General features: G+C 40.5%; 2 protein-coding genes across 2 annotated transcripts; both read right to left on the bottom strand.

Moving 5' to 3' along the window:
* Positions 1-1075: 1075 nt before the first annotated feature.
* On the bottom strand, positions 1076-7120 carry LOC124053109 (putative uncharacterized protein DDB_G0282133). The gene is made up of 4 exons (XM_046378073.1): positions 7043-7120; positions 1682-4431; positions 1471-1593; positions 1076-1185 (listed from the first exon to the last, which is right to left on the bottom strand). Exons 1-3 carry the CDS (start codon positions 7118-7120, stop codon positions 1551-1553), a joined length of 2871 nt encoding a protein of 956 aa, XP_046234029.1. The 3' UTR covers positions 1076-1185; positions 1471-1550.
* Positions 7121-12813: 5693 nt separating this feature from the next.
* muc13b (mucin 13b, cell surface associated) lies at positions 12814-19400 on the bottom strand. The gene is made up of 12 exons (XM_046378074.1): positions 19137-19400; positions 17519-17875; positions 17308-17430; positions 16924-17033; positions 16473-16531; positions 16154-16369; positions 15102-15235; positions 14961-15003; positions 14793-14830; positions 14091-14178; positions 13652-13949; positions 12814-13544 (listed from the first exon to the last, which is right to left on the bottom strand). Exons 1-12 carry the CDS (start codon positions 19189-19191, stop codon positions 13386-13388), a joined length of 1680 nt encoding a protein of 559 aa, XP_046234030.1. The 5' UTR covers positions 19192-19400; the 3' UTR covers positions 12814-13385.

The raw sequence follows: 19400 nt of genomic DNA on the forward strand, positions 1-19400 counted from the left end.
TTCTCTAAACATGCAGTGTGAAAATATTAGTTGTTTGCTCTCTGTTGAAGTAACTGCAGTACAAAGTAGCTGTACAGAATATAAATGTTAACGTTATGATTAGTTAATGTTTTAGCAGGGACATTGAATCGCTAACAGAAACACAAAGAACATTTAGATGATATTTTTCAGTGCTGCAGAAAGAGCACACAGCATTTCAAACATAATTCTTTAACTACATTCTACCTGAAAATATTTGAAAGTTATTTATATAAATCTCACCACCAAACTACATGAATTTCAGACAAACACACGCGATAAATAAACTTACCTTTAAAACCGCCCCCTGCTAGTGGACCCTCTGTACTGTTGGCATATGACTGTATGTCGTTCAAAATCTGATCTGATGAGATGTCAGCATTTGCTTTGAAGCTGATCTCTACAGTTGCATTAACACCAGGCTCTGCTCTTGACCAAACTCTGGTGCTTGAAATGGGCCTATATAGACCAAAAAGAAAAAAGATAAAAATTATCATGTGCAACCAGTTGTAAGATATAGGAGGCATTGATTTATACAGAGAGACAGTCAGATGGTAAACACCATTGTCACTCTTGGACTTACTCAATCTTCAGCACTGTAGATCCAGAGTACCCAGGGTCATTTTGGAAAACAATGTCGAGCTGCGTTTTGGAAAGAAAATAACATTCATCAGCTGGGGAATGCCCGATCGCTTTATATCAAGTTTATTGATATAAAGCAATTATTTTGCTTTGATTGATTTTGTGCACCAAACTAGTACATTCATTACCACATGCACATCAGGTTTAATACCTGAGCGCATATAGAAAAGATATATGAATGATGATTGGTGTCAGCCAACTCAAACAGATCTTCTGTAAATTTTTTTTTTGCATCAAAAATATCAAAAGGGGCCGAAAAACAGTTAAATGTGTGCAAATCATGATTAAATATATGGATTACCCGTATTTGACAAACATTATAACAGTAAACATTTGAACATTTGTTGCCTTTTGTGTCTTGCATTTGCAAAATGAAAAAGAAGTCACATGAAAGGAAAGAGGATTTATTGCTTACCTCATCCGTAATTGTTTTAGCAGCTTTTAGAAACTCTGGTGATGCGTTGTCCTTCATTTTGTCATCATACGGCAACCCAGGCACAGACAGTGCTCCAGGAAAAACTTTGGCTAAAACAGGAAAATATCATCTGAAGAAAGTTGGATACATTCCTGTTGTAACCATTTATTTTAAACAATTTTAAAGATCTGTTGATTTGCAATGTTGTTATCTCAGATGCATAACTAAATATCTTTCATGAAATGATTAATGTAGCACTGTGGCTTTCTCTTCTAAAGATGCTTATAATGTTGACTGACCTTTTACTACCAGTATTATAACGAGTGTACATAAAGTCCTTTTCACATGGAGTAACAATTACATAGTGCTGGCACCGAACAAATACTGATACTTACCATTCTCACAACTTTTGGTGTCATTATTGTAGGATTCACCAGGTAAGCACAAGCATACAAAGGTTTGATTAGCACGAGGCTCACAGGTGATGCCTTGGCCACATGGGTTTGGCACACAAGGATCTTTGAAGTCAAAGGAATAAAATGTACAATATTAGGAGCATATATAATGCAAGAAATGCTGTCAGATGTTGGACACAAGTAGATTTACTTGAAGGCTGAGTAGGTGAGGCAGTGGCTGGAGCGGTCGAACCTCCCTGTGTTGGGGTTGTTGGAGCGGGTGAGACAGTGGTTGGAGCAGTGGAACCTCCCTGTGTTGGGGTTGTTGGAGTGGATGTGGCAGTGGCTGGAGCAGTCGAACCTCCAGGTGTCGTTGGAGCGGGTGAGACAGTGGTTGGAGCACTGGAACCTTCCTGCGTTGGGGTCGTTGGAGCGGGTGAGACAGTGGTTGGAGCACTGGAACCTCCCTGCGTTGGGGTCGTTGGAGCGGGTGAGACAGTGGTTGGAGCACTGGAACCTCCCTGCGTTGGGGTCGTTGGAGCGGGTGAGACAGTGGTTGGAGCACTGGAACCTCCCTGTGTTGGGGTCGTTGGAGCGGGTGAGACAGTGGTTGGAGCACTGGAACCTCCCTGTGTTGGGGTTGTTGGAGCGGGTGAGACAGTGGTTGGAGCACTGGAACCTCCCTGTGTTGGGGTTGTTGGAGCGGGTGAGACAGTGGTTGGAGCACTGGAACCTTCCGGTGTTGGGGTTGTTGGAGCGGGTGAGACAGTGGTTGGAGCACTGGAACCTTCCGGTGTTGGGGTCGTTGGAGCGGGTGAGACAGTGGTTGGAGCACTGGAACCTTCCGGTGTTGGGGTCGTTGGAGCGGGTGAGACAGTGGTTGGAGCACTGGAACCTTCCGGCGTTGGGGTCGTTGGAGCGGGTGAGACAGTGGTTGGAGCACTGGAACCTTCCGGTGTTGGGGTCGTTGGAGCGGGTGAGACAGTGGTTGGAGCACTGGAACCTTCCGGTGTTGGGGTCGTTGGAGCGGGTGAGACAGTGGTTGGAGCACTGGAACCTTCCGGTGTTGGGGTCGTTGGAGCGGGTGAGACAGTGGTTGGAGCACTGGAACCTCCCTGTGTTGGGGTTGTTGGAGCGGGTGAGACAGTGGTTGGAGCACTGGAACCTTCCGGTGTTGGGGTCGTTGGAGCGGGTGAGACAGTGGTTGGAGCACTGGAACCTTCCTGTGTTGGGGTCGTTGGAGCGGGTGAGACAGTGGTTGGAGCACTGGAACCTTCCTGTGTTGGGGTTGTTGGAGCGGGTGAGACAGTGGTTGGAGCACTGGAACCTCCCTGTGTTGGGGTTGTTGGAGCGGGTGAGACAGTGGTTGGAGCACTGGAACCTCCCTGTGTTGGGGTTGTTGGAGCGGGTGAGACAGTGGTTGGAGCACTGGAACCTCCCTGTGTTGGGGTTGTTGGAGCGGGTGAGACAGTGGTTGGAGCGCTGGAACCTCCCTGTGTTGGGGTTGTTGGAGCGGGTGAGACAGTGGTTGGAGCGCTGGAACCTTCCGGTGTTGGGGTCGTTGGAGCGGGTGAGACAGTGGTTGGAGCGCTGGAACCTTCCGGTGTTGGGGTCGTTGGAGCGGGTGAGACAGTGGTTGGAGCGCTGGAACCTTCCGGTGTTGGGGTCGTTGGAGCGGGTGAGACAGTGGTTGGAGCGCTGGAACCTCCCTGTGTTGGGGTCGTTGGAGTGGGTGAGACAGTGGTTGGAGCGCTGGAACCTTCCGGCGTTGGGGTTGTTGGAGCGGGTGAGACAGTGGTTGGAGCACTGGAACCTTCCGGCGTTGGGGTTGTTGGAGCGGGTGAGACAGTGGTTGGAGCACTGGAACCTTCCGGCGTTGGGGTTGTTGGAGCGGGTGAGACAGTGGTTGGAGCACTGGAACCTTCCGGCGTTGGGGTTGTTGGAGCGGGTGAGACAGTGGTTGGAGCACTGGAACCTTCCGGCGTTGGGGTTGTTGGAGCGGGTGAGACAGTGGTTGGAGCACTGGAACCTTCCGGCGTTGGGGTTGTTGGAGCGGGTGAGACAGTGGTTGGAGCACTGGAACCTTCCGGCGTTGGGGTTGTTGGAGCGGGTGAGACAGTGGTTGGAGCACTGGAACCTCCCTGTGTTGGGGTTGTTGGAGCGGGTGAGACAGTGGTTGGAGCACTGGAACCTCCCTGTGTTGGGGTTGTTGGAGCGGGTGAGACAGTGGTTGGAGCACTGGAACCTCCCTGTGTTGGGGTCGTTGGAGCGGGTGAGACAGTGGTTGGAGCACTGGAACCTTCCGGTGTTGGGGTCGTTGGAGCGGGTGAGACAGTGGTTGGAGCACTGGAACCTTCCGGTGTTGGGGTCGTTGGAGCGGGTGAGACAGTGGTTGGAGCACTGGAACCTCCCTGTGTTGGGGTCGTTGGAGCGGGTGAGACAGTGGTTGGAGCACTGGAACCTTCCGGTGTTGGGGTCGTTGGAGCGGGTGAGACAGTGGTTGGAGCACTGGAACCTTCCGGCGTTGGGGTTGTTGGAGCGGGTGAGACAGTGGTTGGAGCACTGGAACCTTCCGGCGTTGGGGTTGTTGGAGCGGGTGAGACAGTGGTTGGAGCACTGGAACCTTCCGGCGTTGGGGTTGTTGGAGCGGGTGAGACAGTGGTTGGAGCACTGGAACCTTCCGGCGTTGGGGTTGTTGGAGCGGGTGAGACAGTGGTTGGAGCACTGGAACCTTCCGGCGTTGGGGTTGTTGGAGCGGGTGAGACAGTGGTTGGAGCACTGGAACCTTCCGGCGTTGGGGTTGTTGGAGCGGGTGAGACAGTGGCTGGAGCACTGGAACCTTCCGGCGTTGGGGTTGTTGGAGCGGGTGAGACAGTGGTTGGAGCACTGGAACCTTCTGGTGTTGCTGGGTAGATGAAGCTGTGGTAGATGAGTCAGCGTCTGAAGCATCTGAACCTCCACCTGTAATTTCAAAAGTTGAAGATGTTTGGGCTGGACTTGTGATTGAATCAGCACAGCATTGCAGTTAGGAAATGATGATCTGCTAATGTTTAAAGTGTTCAGCTACAGCCATCAGACAACAAAGAAAGAAAGAGAACAATTTAATTGTTGTAAAAAAAAACAAAAACAAACAAAAGATAGATAAAGAGAGAAACCCTTATTCTAGTATATACTATGTATTATAGTGCTATAATATTGAAGCTATTTCATGTTCAAATTGAACTGACTTCATTGTTTTTTGTAATTATACACTCAGTTTGATTTTGATGCCTGCAGTATTTTCCAAAAAGTTGGGACGGGGTCATGTTTATCACTGTGTTCCAGCGCTTCTCTTAACAACACTCAGTGAGTGTTTGTGAACTGAGAACATGAACTCCTGAAGTTTTGAAAGTGAAATTCTTTCCCATTCTTGCTTGATGTACGACTTCAGTTGCTCAGCACTCATTGTCATATTTTACTCGTCGTAATGTGCCACACATTTTCAGCGGGAGACATTTCTGAACTGCAGCCTGGCCAGTCAAGTAACTTTTACCACTAAACCACAAACCGTGCAGATTGTGGCTTGGCATCATCTTGCTGGAATAAGCAGGGAAGTCCGGTAACAAGACGTCCTCTAGATGGCAGCAAATGTTGCTCCAAAACCAATATGTACCTGTCAGAATCAATGGTGCCTTCCTGGCTGTGCAGCTCACCCATGCCATGGCCACTAACACTCTCTCATGCCATCACAGACCTTGGCTTTTGTACTATGCTTTGATAAGTCTGGATGGTTCATTTTCATGTTAGCTGGAGGGCAAGATGTCTGTTGTGATATTATATAGAATTTCCCTTTGGGGATAAATAAAGAAATTCTGATATTTCATTTTGCATTGTACAGTCTTCGCTTGCATTGGCAGATAAAACATTGAACTCTGTTTACTGATAATGTGTTCCTAATCCCATGTCTTTACTGTGGCACTACCTAAGGGATCAAAGGCATTAAATGTTGGTTTTCTGTCTTGACCAGGTCTTAAATCCTGAGATTTCTCTGGATTCTCTGGGTCAATGTTGATTCTAGATGTTAAATCCCTAAATTCCTTGAATTTGTCTGAAAAATGTTATTTTAAAATGTTACGCGTAAAGTATGAAAACAAGAAGTTAAGAGAATTTGTTCACTGGTAATTAAAGGACAATGGACAACAAAGAGAGGTTTATCCAAAAATTCCCCAGTCTTTGTTATTGGTCATTTTCCATGTACAGATCAAGGTTTACTGAGCCATGCAATGACAGAGGTAATCATCTTTTTATCTACTGATACTTAATAAAGCCGATCTAAACTTTGGCTGTGATGAAAAAAAGTCTCTGCATTGATTAGCAGATTATTTATACCTAAAACCCAGTGAAATCTTTATAGACACAGTCTATAGGAATTTACTCAGTCAAAAGACTGGAATATTTATCTCAATTGTACATTTAATCAGATAATTGAACTTCATCTGGGCTATTCAATTTATCAAAGACAAAAAAATTAAGACGATGATTTAAATGTTTAAGATTTGAATTTCGCATAAAAAAAAAAAAATCAGGTGACTTACCAAGACATGCTGCGATTAAGCAAAGGACAAAGATAAGTTTGAAGTCTCGAGCCATTGGAAAATAACTTAAGGACAAAACTTCAACACAAAAAAGAAAGCCAGTGAAGGCTATGAGTGGATGAGGCTTTAGCGCCCTGAAACCCTGGACGATGATGTGGGATCAAGTGTCCTCACATAGCAGTTTTAATCATTAGCCAGTCTTCCATTGGTGCAAAGGTCATTTCCCACCCACAAAAGATGACTAGATGGCCCACCTTTCGTGTCTTCGTGCCATTTATCTGTTTATTGTCTGTCACTCTGATTTGTCACTTCTCTTTCAATGTCCAGAGTTTATGACTGCATTGCAGTTCTGACCTAAACATTGACTTAGACAAATTCCGTCTCAACAATCAGAGTCAGAATCAGAATTCTTTCCCCAAGGGGAAATTCTTTTTTGTACAGACATTACACTTGCAATTTTCCCAACCAAGAAAGAAAGTGAAAAATATAAAAATAGGATATAAACGAAAAATATAATATAAATAGCATAAATGTAAAATATAAAATAACAGGTATTTACATGTGTTTGTACATATATACATTTTCAGGGAAAAAATATGTCACAGTGCAGAGTTTAATAGTTTGATGGCGACAGGCAGGAATGATTTCCTGTCCCTCTCTGTGTGCACCGAGAGAGTAAGAGTCTGTTACTGAACGAGCTCCTGTAGCTCATCAGCACATTGTGGAGAGAGTGAGAGGGAAAGTCCAGTATAGTCCTTATTTTGGACAACATCCTCTCAGACACCACTGTCAGAGAGTCCAGTTCCTCTCCCACAACATGGCTGGCCTTCTTAATGATTCTATTGAGTCTTTTAGTGTCCCTCACCCTCAGGTAGCTGCCCCAGCAGGCAACAGCATATGTGATGGCACTGGACACCACCGACTCATAGAACATCCTCAGCATCGTCCTGCAGATGTCGCCTCAGAAAACAGAGGCGGCTCTGGCCCTTTCTGTATACTCTGTCCACGTTCTTGCACCAGTCCTGTTTGTGATCCAAGTACACCTCCAGGTACTTGTACTCTTCCAGTGGCCCCATTGATGTTGATAGGGGTCACTGGAGCCTTAGTCCTCCTCAGGTCCACCACGAGCTCCTTGGTCTTTGTCACATTGAGCTGTAGGTGGTTTCTCCCGCTCCATGTGACAAAGTTGTTCACTACAGTCCTGTACTCTCTCTCATCACCTCCAGCAATACACCCAACCACTGCAGAGTTCCCTGTGGAGCCCCGGTGTTGCTGATGACTCTGTCTGACATGCAGCACTGCGGTCTGCCAGTCAGATAGTGTGCAGTCCAGGACATCAGTGGGCAAATTTACCTGCATCGCTGTCAGCTTTTCAGCCAACAGAGCCGGCCTGATGGTGTCAAACGCACTCGAGAAGTCAAAGAACATGACTCTCACAGTGCTTGCCGGTTTGTCCAGGTAGATGATGGCATCGTCCACTCCAAGGTGGGGCTGGTAGGCGAACTGAAGGGGATCCTGAAGTGGTTGGACCATGGGCCAAAGCACAAATATATATATATGTACATATACATGTACATATATATATGCCACAGTCAGGTGCATATATGTCATACATAATGCCTTATATATAGCTCATATATGCCTGACTTCTTGCATATATGTGGAAAGTGTGACGTAGCGGACTGGAAAACAAATAGACAAACATATATATTTACATATATATGTTTGTCTATTTGTTTATCCTATTTTTATACCTTTCACTTATCCTTCTTGGTCGGGAATACTGCAAGTGCAATGTCTATCCAAAGAAGAATTTCCCTTCGGGGATAAATAAAGGAATTCTGATTTTGATTCTGATTTATGTGTACATATATGGATATATATGTGCATATAGTTGAAAGACATTTATGTAGGAGGCAAATTTCGAATATATGCACATATGTTGGAAAATATATGTGGCATAGATAAAAAACATGTATGTTAATTAATATATTTTCTTTCCATGTGGATGAACTTACGAAGGCTACAGTATAAACTCAGTTACGCTAAGTCCACCACTGCTTAGGAAGCTGAAACTTTTAGCACAAAAGTCGCAAATCTCACCTGTTAGCCTCGCATCGCCATCTTCACCAAAAAGAGGAGCATCTTGTGAACCTGAAATCATAAACTGCATAAGCAGTTTAACGCTAATTCCGAGGTCCTTGGCTTTGCTTCCACGTTGGAAATGGGAAGAATCTCACCTCATCGTTTTTTTTGTTTTTTGTTTGTTTGTTTGTTTTTTTACCGAAGCGTTGTGAACGATTGTGTCAGTTAACGACACGGCACGTTCGCGCGACGTTTTAACTTGTTTAAACAAAACAACAGAACACAAGAGCAGCGTTACGCATGTAGCCGGCTTGAACACACCTTTCAGTTGCCGCAATACCCACAATGCATTGCGATTTTCCCACACTTTCTACATATATGCAAGTCAAACATATATGAGCTATATATAAGGCATTATGTATGACATATATGCACCTGACTGTGACATATATGTGGATACATATGTTATATACGATATATTATATATTTCCTGTATGTCCACATACATGCACATATATGACCCTAAATATGGCATACATGCAACATATATTTTGCATATTACTCTGCATATATTTGGATATATGTTCATATATTTCTTTTCCGTGTGGGTTGTTACTTCATTTGCACTGTTATTTATCTGTTTGCACACAAACAGATAAATAACAGTGATACAGATATGTATGAATAATATCAGAATAACAGATATGTCAGGCGAAGGAAAATCTTCTCACCTGTTACTTGCTCATATAGCGACAAACACCAGGCCTACACTTTACAAAGAAAGTTAATAAAACTACGCCTGATGGTAATAATAAATATTGTAGATTTAAAAGCTTCTCACACATATTCATTCATATAGTACCTTTCTGTTGTTTTTGTTGCCTTTTCGCTCATAAGTGTGCAGCAAAAAAATCGTGTAATGAACAGAACCGAAGTGCAACTCATTGCTTACATTTATGGCAGTTCAACCAATCATCATGATTAAGCCATAATCCAACTTCTAAAATTAAATCAAAATATGACAACATCACTACATGGAAGCTGTGTCCATAAACCGAAATGTAATTCCAAAATATTGTGTCACACAGTGATTCAACCGCTCTCAGGGCATTGTTAGGGGAACTAATAAAACAAGGTGGGGTGAAAGATAATGTGACTTTTGAAGATGTCATAAGGTGTGAGATAATGGGATATTGTGGCAAAGAATTACAGAAATAAGAAATAGATCACATGAAAATGTATTATAAATCTTCACCTTTTATAAAATATAGCTCTTAGGATTGAAATTCTTTTAAAGTTTGATGAAAATTGAGATGTTATACAATCGCCACATAAAATGATATGATCTGCATTGTGACTTTGATCCCAATTGCACAACTGAATTAATCTGTCAGTGGAAAAGTGACGTAAATAGTCTACAGATAAAAATGGGTACATTTTAACTAGGATTCAATCCAAGTCCTTGTCCTAGTTAGAATATTGGTTAGCAACAGCCAAAACAACAAATGGGATAAATAGATCAAAACCAAAACACACCTGTTGAATCAAACACAGCCCTGACATTTCTGACACCTGAACCCTCTGCTTTTTATAAAAGTCTCAAGAACACTGGAGCAGTAAAGTGTATAAAGTATATAAAGTAAATTGTATTTCAATATCATATGTAAGTTATTTAGGTGTTTGTTTTGGTGTTGTTGTGTTCATGAACACAAGAGTAAAAATAAGCCTTAAATTTCTATTATGACAGAATGAAAAATGCACAATAGTTATTTTTAATCTTTATGTTCAGTTTTTAATTTACATATGTAAAGAGACATAATTAAAATAATAATAAGTATAATAATTCAAATTGTCAAACATGGTCTGATTAGACCTCTTTACCAGACAATAATGATACTTCACCCAACAATCAACATAATCACACCAATAGTATCCATTACATTATTGGATACTGAACAAAAAGTACTTTATTATTTTTTTCACTCAATCCAAACCAATTCTCTGCTTTTGAAATCATTTCCATTTGACAAAATTCACATAAAACATACAGAATCAGGTGTAACAGTAGGGATAAATGGTCTCTTTCTTTTTCTTTTTAACATGTTACAGTAAGGAAACCACAGGCGCAAATGCCTGAATTTCCTTTAGCTGCTTCAGTTTCATAGTCTTGGTATTGTATACTGTTACACTGCCGTGATTTGAACAGTTGAAGAGAAAAATGACATAGTTAATGTTATGTTACTCTACTGAGTAAAAGTATCTGCTTAAAGGTCTGTTACTCAAGAAGGCTCAGCAGAAATGTCACAAGACAAATGTGAAAATATGAAAAAAGACTGCTGACTGCTCACTTGGCACCTCACCTCTGTAAGTTTGTTTTGGAGCAGACTGTATGAACAAGTCACCAGAGAAATACCTGCCTGTTTGTCCACTTCAAGTCCAAAGTCACAGTAATTACGGTCCTACAGAACCCTACCCCACCTGCTGATCTTAGTGCTGATAACTGTGGCTAGAGGTTACAAGGGTGAGGCAGGAAGACATTCATGGAAGGAAGTCATTCATCTGAGGACACTCAACTCTGACGCTTTTTCCAGAAAATACACAAAGTAAACAAGGCAAGGAAAGAAGGAAGAAATCCAGTTATGCTGCATATCAGCAGTGCCACGGTGTAAAGCTGATACACGTAGGGGGTAATTTTAACCAGTTTATTTGCTTCATACAGCATTATCACACCCTACTACTACTACTACTACTACTACTACTACTACTACTGCATGTAGAAAACTGATTTTTCCCAATTACTACACTTGGACAAAGTGCATAATATTTCAAAGAACTATTTTCATGTCAGTGTAACAGCTCCACCTACTGGCACCAGGGCTTCATGACAAGATGATTCACTATGTATTATCTTTAAAATGGTCATCTATATTGCTAAAATTAGGAGCGTCCTCTCTCAGAGTGATGCTAAAAAACTTGTCCATGCTTTTGTTACTTCTAGGCTGGACTACTGCAACTCATTATTATCAGGATGTCCAAATTATTCTATTAATAGCCTGCAGCTGATCCAGAATGCAGCAGCTAGAGTTTTGACAGGAATCAGTAAAAGGGATCATATATCCCCCATCTTAGTTTCTTTTCACTGGCTTCCGGTAAAATTCAGAATAGACTTTAAAATTCTCCTACTTACATATAAGGCCTTAAATGGACTAGCCCCATCATACCTGCAGGATCTAAAAGTCCCATATATTCCCAATAGAACACTCAGATCACAGAGTGCAGGTTTACTTGCAGTTCCCAGAATTCATAAAAGCAGAATGGGAGGACGAGCCTTTAGCTATCAGGCACCCTTACTGTGGAACCAGTTGCCAATTTGGGTTTGACAGGCAGACACCACCTCCAACCTTTCTGTTTAGTAAAGCGTATAGTTAGCCTCAAACAAAGTGTGCAGGGTTGGTAGGCATAGTTACAGTCACTTCTTGACAGACAGCCACAGGTAGAATACTTTTGACTAACTGTTAATCTTTAAATCTCTATCATAGCTACACTGCTATAGGCCTATGCTGCAGGGGGATACAAACATGATCCACTGAGCAGTTCCCCCACCTTCCCAATACCACCACCATCTCTACTCCCCCACCTCCTCTCCTCTTCTTCCTCTCACCTCCTCTCCTCTCATCAGATCAACATATAATTCATTATTTTATGTCACTAACTGTGTATCCAGTTCTCTCTCTGTATTTTTCTGCAGGTATCTCTCTATCAAGATCTACATGTTGAACTGCATCCAGCCCTCTGACAAATCCAGTGTCTACTGTCAACATCTGCCCATGTCGTTTTTCTATTATAACTAACTTAAACAACATATCAGCTAAAAACCAAATACATACAATACATAGTCTTCAGAATTCAGATTATAATAAACTCTCATGTTTGTCCTTTGTAATTTATGCTGTTTATTGCATGTATGTTTCTTTCTCTCTCTCTCTCTCTCTCTCTCTCTTTCATCCTCTCTGTACTGTCTACCTCTTCTTCCCCCCCTTTACCCAGCCGACTATCAGCAGGATAGTTCTCCCTTGTGAGCAGGGTCCTGCTTAAGGTTTCTTCCTGTTAAAAGGGAGTTTTTCCTTGCCACTGTCTGCTTGCTCGGGGGTTCAGGCTCTGGGTTTCTGTAAAGCATCTAGAGACAATTTTGATTGTATAAGGTGCTATGTAAATGAACTGAAATGAAATCTTACATATTGTATTCACTCACAGTAGGGGCAACAGTGAAACCCTGATTTTGGAGCAACATTTAATTTTGTTGCCACTTACTGATCTGAATCTGGTAGACTGCCCATCGTCCTTTATTCTGGCTATTGATGCGCGTATTGTGAAGTGCCAGAATGAGAAGTAAATTGGAATAGTGCAAATAAAAAGCAGGGTGTAATTAATGCAGTCGTCATGTGTCAATCATCAAGTGCTGAAATATTTTGATCATCAATGTATAACTGTTGTAATTCTTATAAAACATCTAAAACACAAACCGGTACTAACAACCTGATATACTGAATTATTATTTTCCTTCATGAAATAAACAATGAAAAATCTAAATAAGCTGATGGTGAAAATGAACACAGTACATATAATATTATGGGTGACAAAGAAAACTAAATACAAAAAAAACACAGTTGTAAAATATTTCTAAATATTGTGATTTTATTTAAGTCAAATAACAGCTTTGATTCAATCAGACATAAAAAAGGTTAACCATACACAAAATAAACCCTACAAAACAGTTTCCTCGTGGTAAACATTTTACACAAGTTAGAATGAAATACATGGATAGACCAGTCTGCCCTATATTAGAGGAATAACTAAATAATTTAATGTCATGTGAAGAAAAGAAACTTGTCACATTCAAACATAAAATTCCCATTCAACTCAGTCTAAATATACATTTCTGGTTAAATCCATTTGAACAAGTAGATTTTTTTTTTCACTGAAGACCTACATTGCATCTCACATCACAAACTTTGACTTTGACTTAGATTAGTCAAGGAAAAACAGGTAAAGGTTATGACAGCTAATAATGAGTCAAAATAAAGTTGACATTACAGTAATATTTATCAATGCTTTGGTTGATACAGCCCTTACCGGAATGGGAACCTGATGATGTACTGTTATTTTTCAAAAAAATCTGAGGTGTTTCCATCTAAATCTCAATAATTTTCTGATGTGGGTAAATGTCACTGGAGGATGAACCCTTGTGGTTCCTCATTAATTGAACCGTCTTCCATTGTCTTGCAGGTATGAATTGTTGGTATGGCCTAGACTTGTAGCGTACGGGTTGATCTGGGGTCGATTCTGGGCGTATGGGTTGATCTGGGGTTGAGGTCGACCATATGGGGTCACTTTGTCTGCATCTTCATACAGATGCTACAATGAAAAGAGATTTATGAGGGGATTGCAAAAACAAGCAAGTTCCTGATTATCTCCTCTCTTACCTGCTGAATATTACTGATCAATATTCTACTTTAATTTACCTTCAAAATCCTGCAAAGTTTTATGTCAAACAAACACAGAGGCATACTCACAGCGTTCCTTCCCCCAGAGACCAGATTTTGCTGACTGTTGCTCGGAGTCATCTCCAGGTTGTTCCTTCTGTCCCAGCTGCTGGTGGGTGCGGCCCTTGGGATCCTAGGCACCCCAACATTGGCAAAAGATGACCCATTACCAAAGGCTGACTGCCTCTCGGCTGAGCTGCTCTGAACCAATGGTGCCCCAGCGACAGAGTGGCTTTCGTAAGGCTTTTTAACGCCTGTATTTTTCTTCTTTGAGGATCTGAAAAGATAAAGTATTACAGTATACAGTATATTACTGTCTACCGATTAATGTGTACCGAGACTGAAAGAGAAACATTGCAAAGACACAGCAGAGGCAGTAATGATTTGAAATGGGTGAATGACGCTATGCAAAACTCACTTGCATGCAACTATAGGCAGAAGAATCAGTGTTATGAGCAGCAGTCCCCCCAACACTGAGCCAACGATTACCACCGTCAGCTGCCATGCTAACAAGACACAATGACAAGGTCATCAATGACAAGATTATGCTGTTGAATTGCCATAAAAAAATACTTTTACTCAAACAAAACCTACTAAAGCTAAAGGTTTAGCAACAAAGTGTAGCAATAATTAACAACATCAATTTTGTACATCAAAGTCAGTTTACAAGTCTCAAGCAAAAAAAAAAAAAAAAAAAAAAATTTAGATGAATTGTCTCAAATGATGTCATTTCAGTTAGTTAGACTTGCAAACAAAGATCTTGGACTCGACTCAGGTATTTTAGCATGAAAGTCCTACTTATACAGTATCCATATCTAAATCTGCTCAGAGGCATATAGTTGACACATAACATAAATATATACTCAGATGGCAACCTGTTGTAAGCAAGTTTCACAGACCACTGCAGCACAATATCCTCTAATTCATTTGAATCAAATTGACCTAAATAAAGTAAAATAGAATTCAATTAAATAAAACATTTGGATTGCAGGAGAAGATGATATTAGAAGTTACTCCCCAACCCTCATAAAGTAGCATAAATGATTTTTTAATGTGCTGTCAACAGGTTTATGTCACTGTTTTTGCCCTTCACTCAAACAATCACATGCTGTGTACTCACATTCATCGCAGTTAAAACCAGAATATCCAAACGGACAGCTGAAAGACAAAAGAACAGTGAATTTTACATTTTTATTTATATCCAAGCTCTCTACAAGCACAGGTCGTACTCTCAGCCTTTCCCTCCTCACTGTGATTTTAGAATATGCTATGACATTTAAGCACTTACTTGACACATTTGGAATTCACAGCTTTTTGACCACTGGGACAAGCTATAAAAGTAGAAAAGGTTGAGGTATGTTGTAGTTCAGACAAAAAAATACATAGAATATAATACACACTCACACACACACAAAATAAATGCTCTTACCAGTGCACACTCTGGTACTGAATTTTGTACGAACGTAGGTGTCCTTGCAGGTACAAATAAAAGATCCATTGCCTGATGAGCAGGTTGTAGAATTACTATCACAGGCTCCCATGCCGCACAGGTCTTCCTCTTTAAAAGAAGGAAACAAAAGAGGTTAATCTCAATACATCCTGATACACAGCTCAAAAGTGTAGCAGTACAAAATATGAAGAAAACTCACAAATAACTACATGATATGAACTGTGGACTCAAAGCATTGTGATAGCAGCTGAGCAGTACTATTATCAGTAAGACATTGTTAATCAGTGTGACTGAATGATAGTGTACAATCTGTACTGTATGCTGTACAAAGAACACTTATGAGCAATGACAGAGGGACCAACAGTTTACAGCTGTGATACATTGGTCTCCCTAAACTACACTCTTTCTGATGAGAGAATTGACATTAAAATAGACAGCTTAAGTTTCCATGATCATGATTTAGTATACAATATGTTTAGTGATAAAATGTTAAATGACAACAACAGTGGTCAGTAATCAAAGCACAATGCAGAACAAAGTATTTACAGTATTTATAGATCAGAACAGAACTGGCCATTTCTTGTAGATTTGGTATCTCATGAACAAAATTGTTAAGAATGTGGGTGTTTTGCTGTGTTAAGCATTTAGAAAAAGTGTCTTAAGTATAGGTAAAAACTTGGTAATGGTAATTTTAAAGAAAAAATAAACTATATGTGGCTGTCTTTGAAATGCAAGGGACATGAAAATTTCACTCAGATGCATTTCAAATTCTCTAAACATGCAGTGTGAAAATATTAGTTGTTTGCTCTCTGTTGAAGTAACTGCAGTACAAAGTAGCTGTACAGAATATAAATGTTAACATGTTATGATTAGTTAATGTTTTAGCAGGCACATTGAATCGCTAACAGAAACACAAAGAACATTTAGATGATTTTTTTCAGTGCTGCAGAAACAGCACACAGCATTTCAAACATAATTCTTTAACTACATTCTACCTGAAAATATTTGAAAGTTATTTATATAAATCTCACCACCAAACTATATGAATATCAGACAAACACACGCGATAAATAAACTTACCTTTAAAACCAACCCCTGTAAGTAGACCGCCTGTATGGTTGGCATATGACTGTATGTCTTTCAAAATCTGATCTGATGAGATGTCAGCATTTGCGTTGAAGCTGATCTCTACAGTTGCAGTAACACCAGGCTCTGCTCTTGACCAAACTCTGGTGCTTGAAATGGGCCTATATAGACCAAAAAGAAAAAGATAAAAATTATCATGTGCAACCAGTTGTAAGATATAGGAGGCACTGATTTAGATAGAACCATTGTCACGCTTGGACTTACTCAATCTTCAGTACTGTAGATCCAGAGTAACCAGAGTTATTTTTGAAAACCTTGTCGAGCTGCGTTTTGGAAAGAAAATAATATTCATCAGCTGGGGAATGTCCAATCAATTATCAGTTATTTTGCTTTGATTGATTTTGTGCACCAAACTAGTACATTCATTACCACATGCACATCAGGTTTAATACCTGAGCGCATATAGAAAAGATATATGAATGATGACTGGTGTCAGCCAACTCAAACAGATCTTCTGTAAATTTTTTTTTGCATCAAAAATATCAAAAGGGGCCGAAAAACAGTTAAATGTGTGCAAATCATGATTAAATATATGGATTACCCGTATTTGACAAACATTATAACAGCAAACATATGAACATTTGTTGCCTTTTGTGTCTTGCATTTGCAAAATGAAAAAGAAGCCACATGAAAGGAAAGAGGATTTATTGCTTACCTCATCCGTAATTGTTTTAGCAGCTTCTAGAAACTGTGGTGATGTGTTGTCCTTCATATTGTCAGTGTACGTCAACCCAGGCAGAGATAGTGCTCCAGGAAAAACTTTGGCTAAAACAGGAAAATATCATCTGAAGTGGTATACATTCCTGTTGTAACCATTTATTTTAAACAATTTTAAAGATCCATAGATTTGCATTGTTGTTATTTGAGATGCGTAACTAAATGTCTTTCATGAAATGATTAATGTAGCACTGTGGCTGTTTCTTCTAAAGGTGCTTATAATGTTGACTGACTACCAGTATTATAACGAGTGTACATAAAGTCCTTTTCACATGGAGTAACAATTACATAGTGCTGGCACCGAACAAATACTGATACTTACCATTCTCACACCTTTTGGTGTCATGATTGTAGGATTCACCAGGTAAGCACAAGCATACAAAGTTTGGATTAGCACGAGGCTCACAGGTGCTGCCTTGGCCACATGGGTTTGGCACACAAGGATCTTTGAAGACAAAGGAATAAAATGTACAATATTAGGAGCATATATAATGCAAGAAATGCTGTCAGATGTTGGACGCAAGTAGAATTACTTGAAGGCTGAGTTGGATGTTCTGTCGTCTCAGTAGGTGAAGCAGTGGCTGAAACAGTTGAGCCTCCTGATGTTGTTGCAGAAGGTGCGACAGTGGTTGAAACAGTTGAGCCTCCTGATGTTGTTGCAGAAGGTGCGACAGTGGTTGAAACAGTTGAGCCTCCTGATATTGTTGCAGAAGGTGCGACAGTGGTTGAAACAGTTGAGCCTCCTGATGTTGTTGCAGAAGGTGCGACAGTGGTTGAAACAGTTGAGCCTCCTGATGTTGTTGCAGAAGGTGCGACAGTGGTTGAAACAGTTGAGCCTCCTGATGTTGTTGCAGAAGGTGCGACAGTGGTTGAAGCATCTGAACCTCCACCTGTAATTTCAAAAGTTGAAGATGTTTGGGCTGGACCTGTTGTGATTGAATCAGCACAGCATTGCAGTTAGCAAATGATGATCTGCCAATGTTTAAAGTGTTCAGCTACAGCCATCAGACAACGAAGAAATGTTTTGACCTGGCAGTATTTTTTAATGAGATAGCTACAGGAGGAAAAGAGAACAATTTAATTGTTGTAAAAAAAAACAAACAAACAAAAGATAGATAAAGAGAGAAACAGTTATTGTTTTCTTTAATTTAACTTGCTTGACATAAAGTTGTGCTCTTATTTTCATCAAATTATCAGTACAAAGTCTATGCAGGTCATCATATCTTGCTAAGATTATATGACATAACAGCTTTATGATACAGCAGCATAAAGTATTGGTTTAACGGCAATGGTTTGCCTTCACCTTAATATAATCCTTATTCCAGTATATACTATATATTATAGTGCTATAATATTGAAGCTATTTCATGTTCAAACTCAACATTGACTTCAGTCTGAATTTGATGCTTGCAGCATTTTCCAAAAAGTTGGGTCCGGGTCATGTTTACCACTGTGTTATAGCTTTTCATTGGCAGATAAAACTCTGTTTACTGATAATGTGTTCCTAATCCCATGTCTTTACTGTGGCAACCTAAGGGATCAAAGGCTCAAAGGCATTAAACGTTGGTTTTCAGTCTTGACCAGGTCTTAAATCCTGAGATTTCTCTGGATTCTCTGGGTCATTATTGATTGTAGATGTTAAATCCCTAAATTCCATGAATTTGTCTGCTGAAAAATGTTATTTTAAAATGTTACGTGTAAAGTATGAAAACAAGACGCTGTTAAAAGAATTTGTTCACTGGTAATTAAAGGACAATGGACAACAAAGAGAGGTTTATCCAAAAATTCCCCAGTCTTCGTTATTGGTAATTTTCCATGTACAGATCAAGGTTTACTGAGCCATGCAATGACAGAGGTAATCATCTTTTTTATCTACTGATACTTAATAAAGCTGATCTAAACTTTGGCTGTGATGAAAAAAAAATCTCTGCATTGATTAGCAGATTATTTATACCTAAAACCCAGTGAAATTTTTAGGACACAGTCTATAGGAATTTACTCAGTCAAAAGACTGGAATATTTATCTCAATTGTACATTTAATCAGATAATTGAACTTCATCTGGGCTATTCAATTTATCAAAGACAAACAAATTAAGATGATGATTTAAATGTTTCGGATTTAAAGTTCGCATAAAAATCAGGTGACTTACCAAGACATGCTGCGATTAAGCAAAGGACAAAGATAAGTTTGAAGTCTCGAGCCATTGGAAAATAACTTAAGGACAAAACTTCAACACGAAAAAGAAAGCCAGTGAAGGCTATGAGTGGATGAGGCTTTAGCGCCCTGAAACCCTGGATGATGATGTGGGATCAGATGTTTTCCACTGGCAGTTTTAATCATTAGCCACTCCTCCATCAGTGGCATTTGGTGCTAAAGTTCATTTCCCACCCAGAAAAGATGACCACCTTTTACG

Source organism: Scatophagus argus, chromosome 21 (genome assembly GCF_020382885.2).
Source record: "Scatophagus argus isolate fScaArg1 chromosome 21, fScaArg1.pri, whole genome shotgun sequence".
NCBI classification, from domain to species: domain Eukaryota; kingdom Metazoa; phylum Chordata; class Actinopteri; family Scatophagidae; genus Scatophagus; species Scatophagus argus.

What these genes read in the sequence shown, in the direction of transcription:
- LOC124053109 (XM_046378073.1), bottom strand. Translation starts at nt 7,120, where the DNA reads ATGGGGCCACTGGAAGAGTACAAGTACCTGGAGGTGTACTTGGATCAC. An exon ending in GGTGCAAGAACGTGGACAGA is followed by an intron (nt 4,432 to 7,042) that starts GTATACAGAAAG and finishes TTGAAATTACAG; the next exon opens with GTGGAGGTTCAGATGCTTCA. An exon ending in CTCACCTACTCAGCCTTCAA is followed by an intron (nt 1,594 to 1,681) that starts GTAAATCTACTT and finishes TTGACTTCAAAG; the next exon opens with ATCCTTGTGTGCCAAACCCA.
- muc13b (XM_046378074.1), bottom strand. Translation starts at nt 19,191, where the DNA reads ATGGCTCGAGACTTCAAACTTATCTTTGTCCTTTGCTTAATCGCAGCA. An exon ending in CACCAAAAGGTGTGAGAATG is followed by an intron (nt 17,034 to 17,307) that starts GTAAGTATCAGT and finishes TTCCTGTTTTAG; the next exon opens with CCAAAGTTTTTCCTGGAGCA. An exon ending in CTAAAACAATTACGGATGAG is followed by an intron (nt 16,532 to 16,923) that starts GTAAGCAATAAA and finishes TCCAAAACGCAG; the next exon opens with CTCGACAAGGTTTTCAAAAA.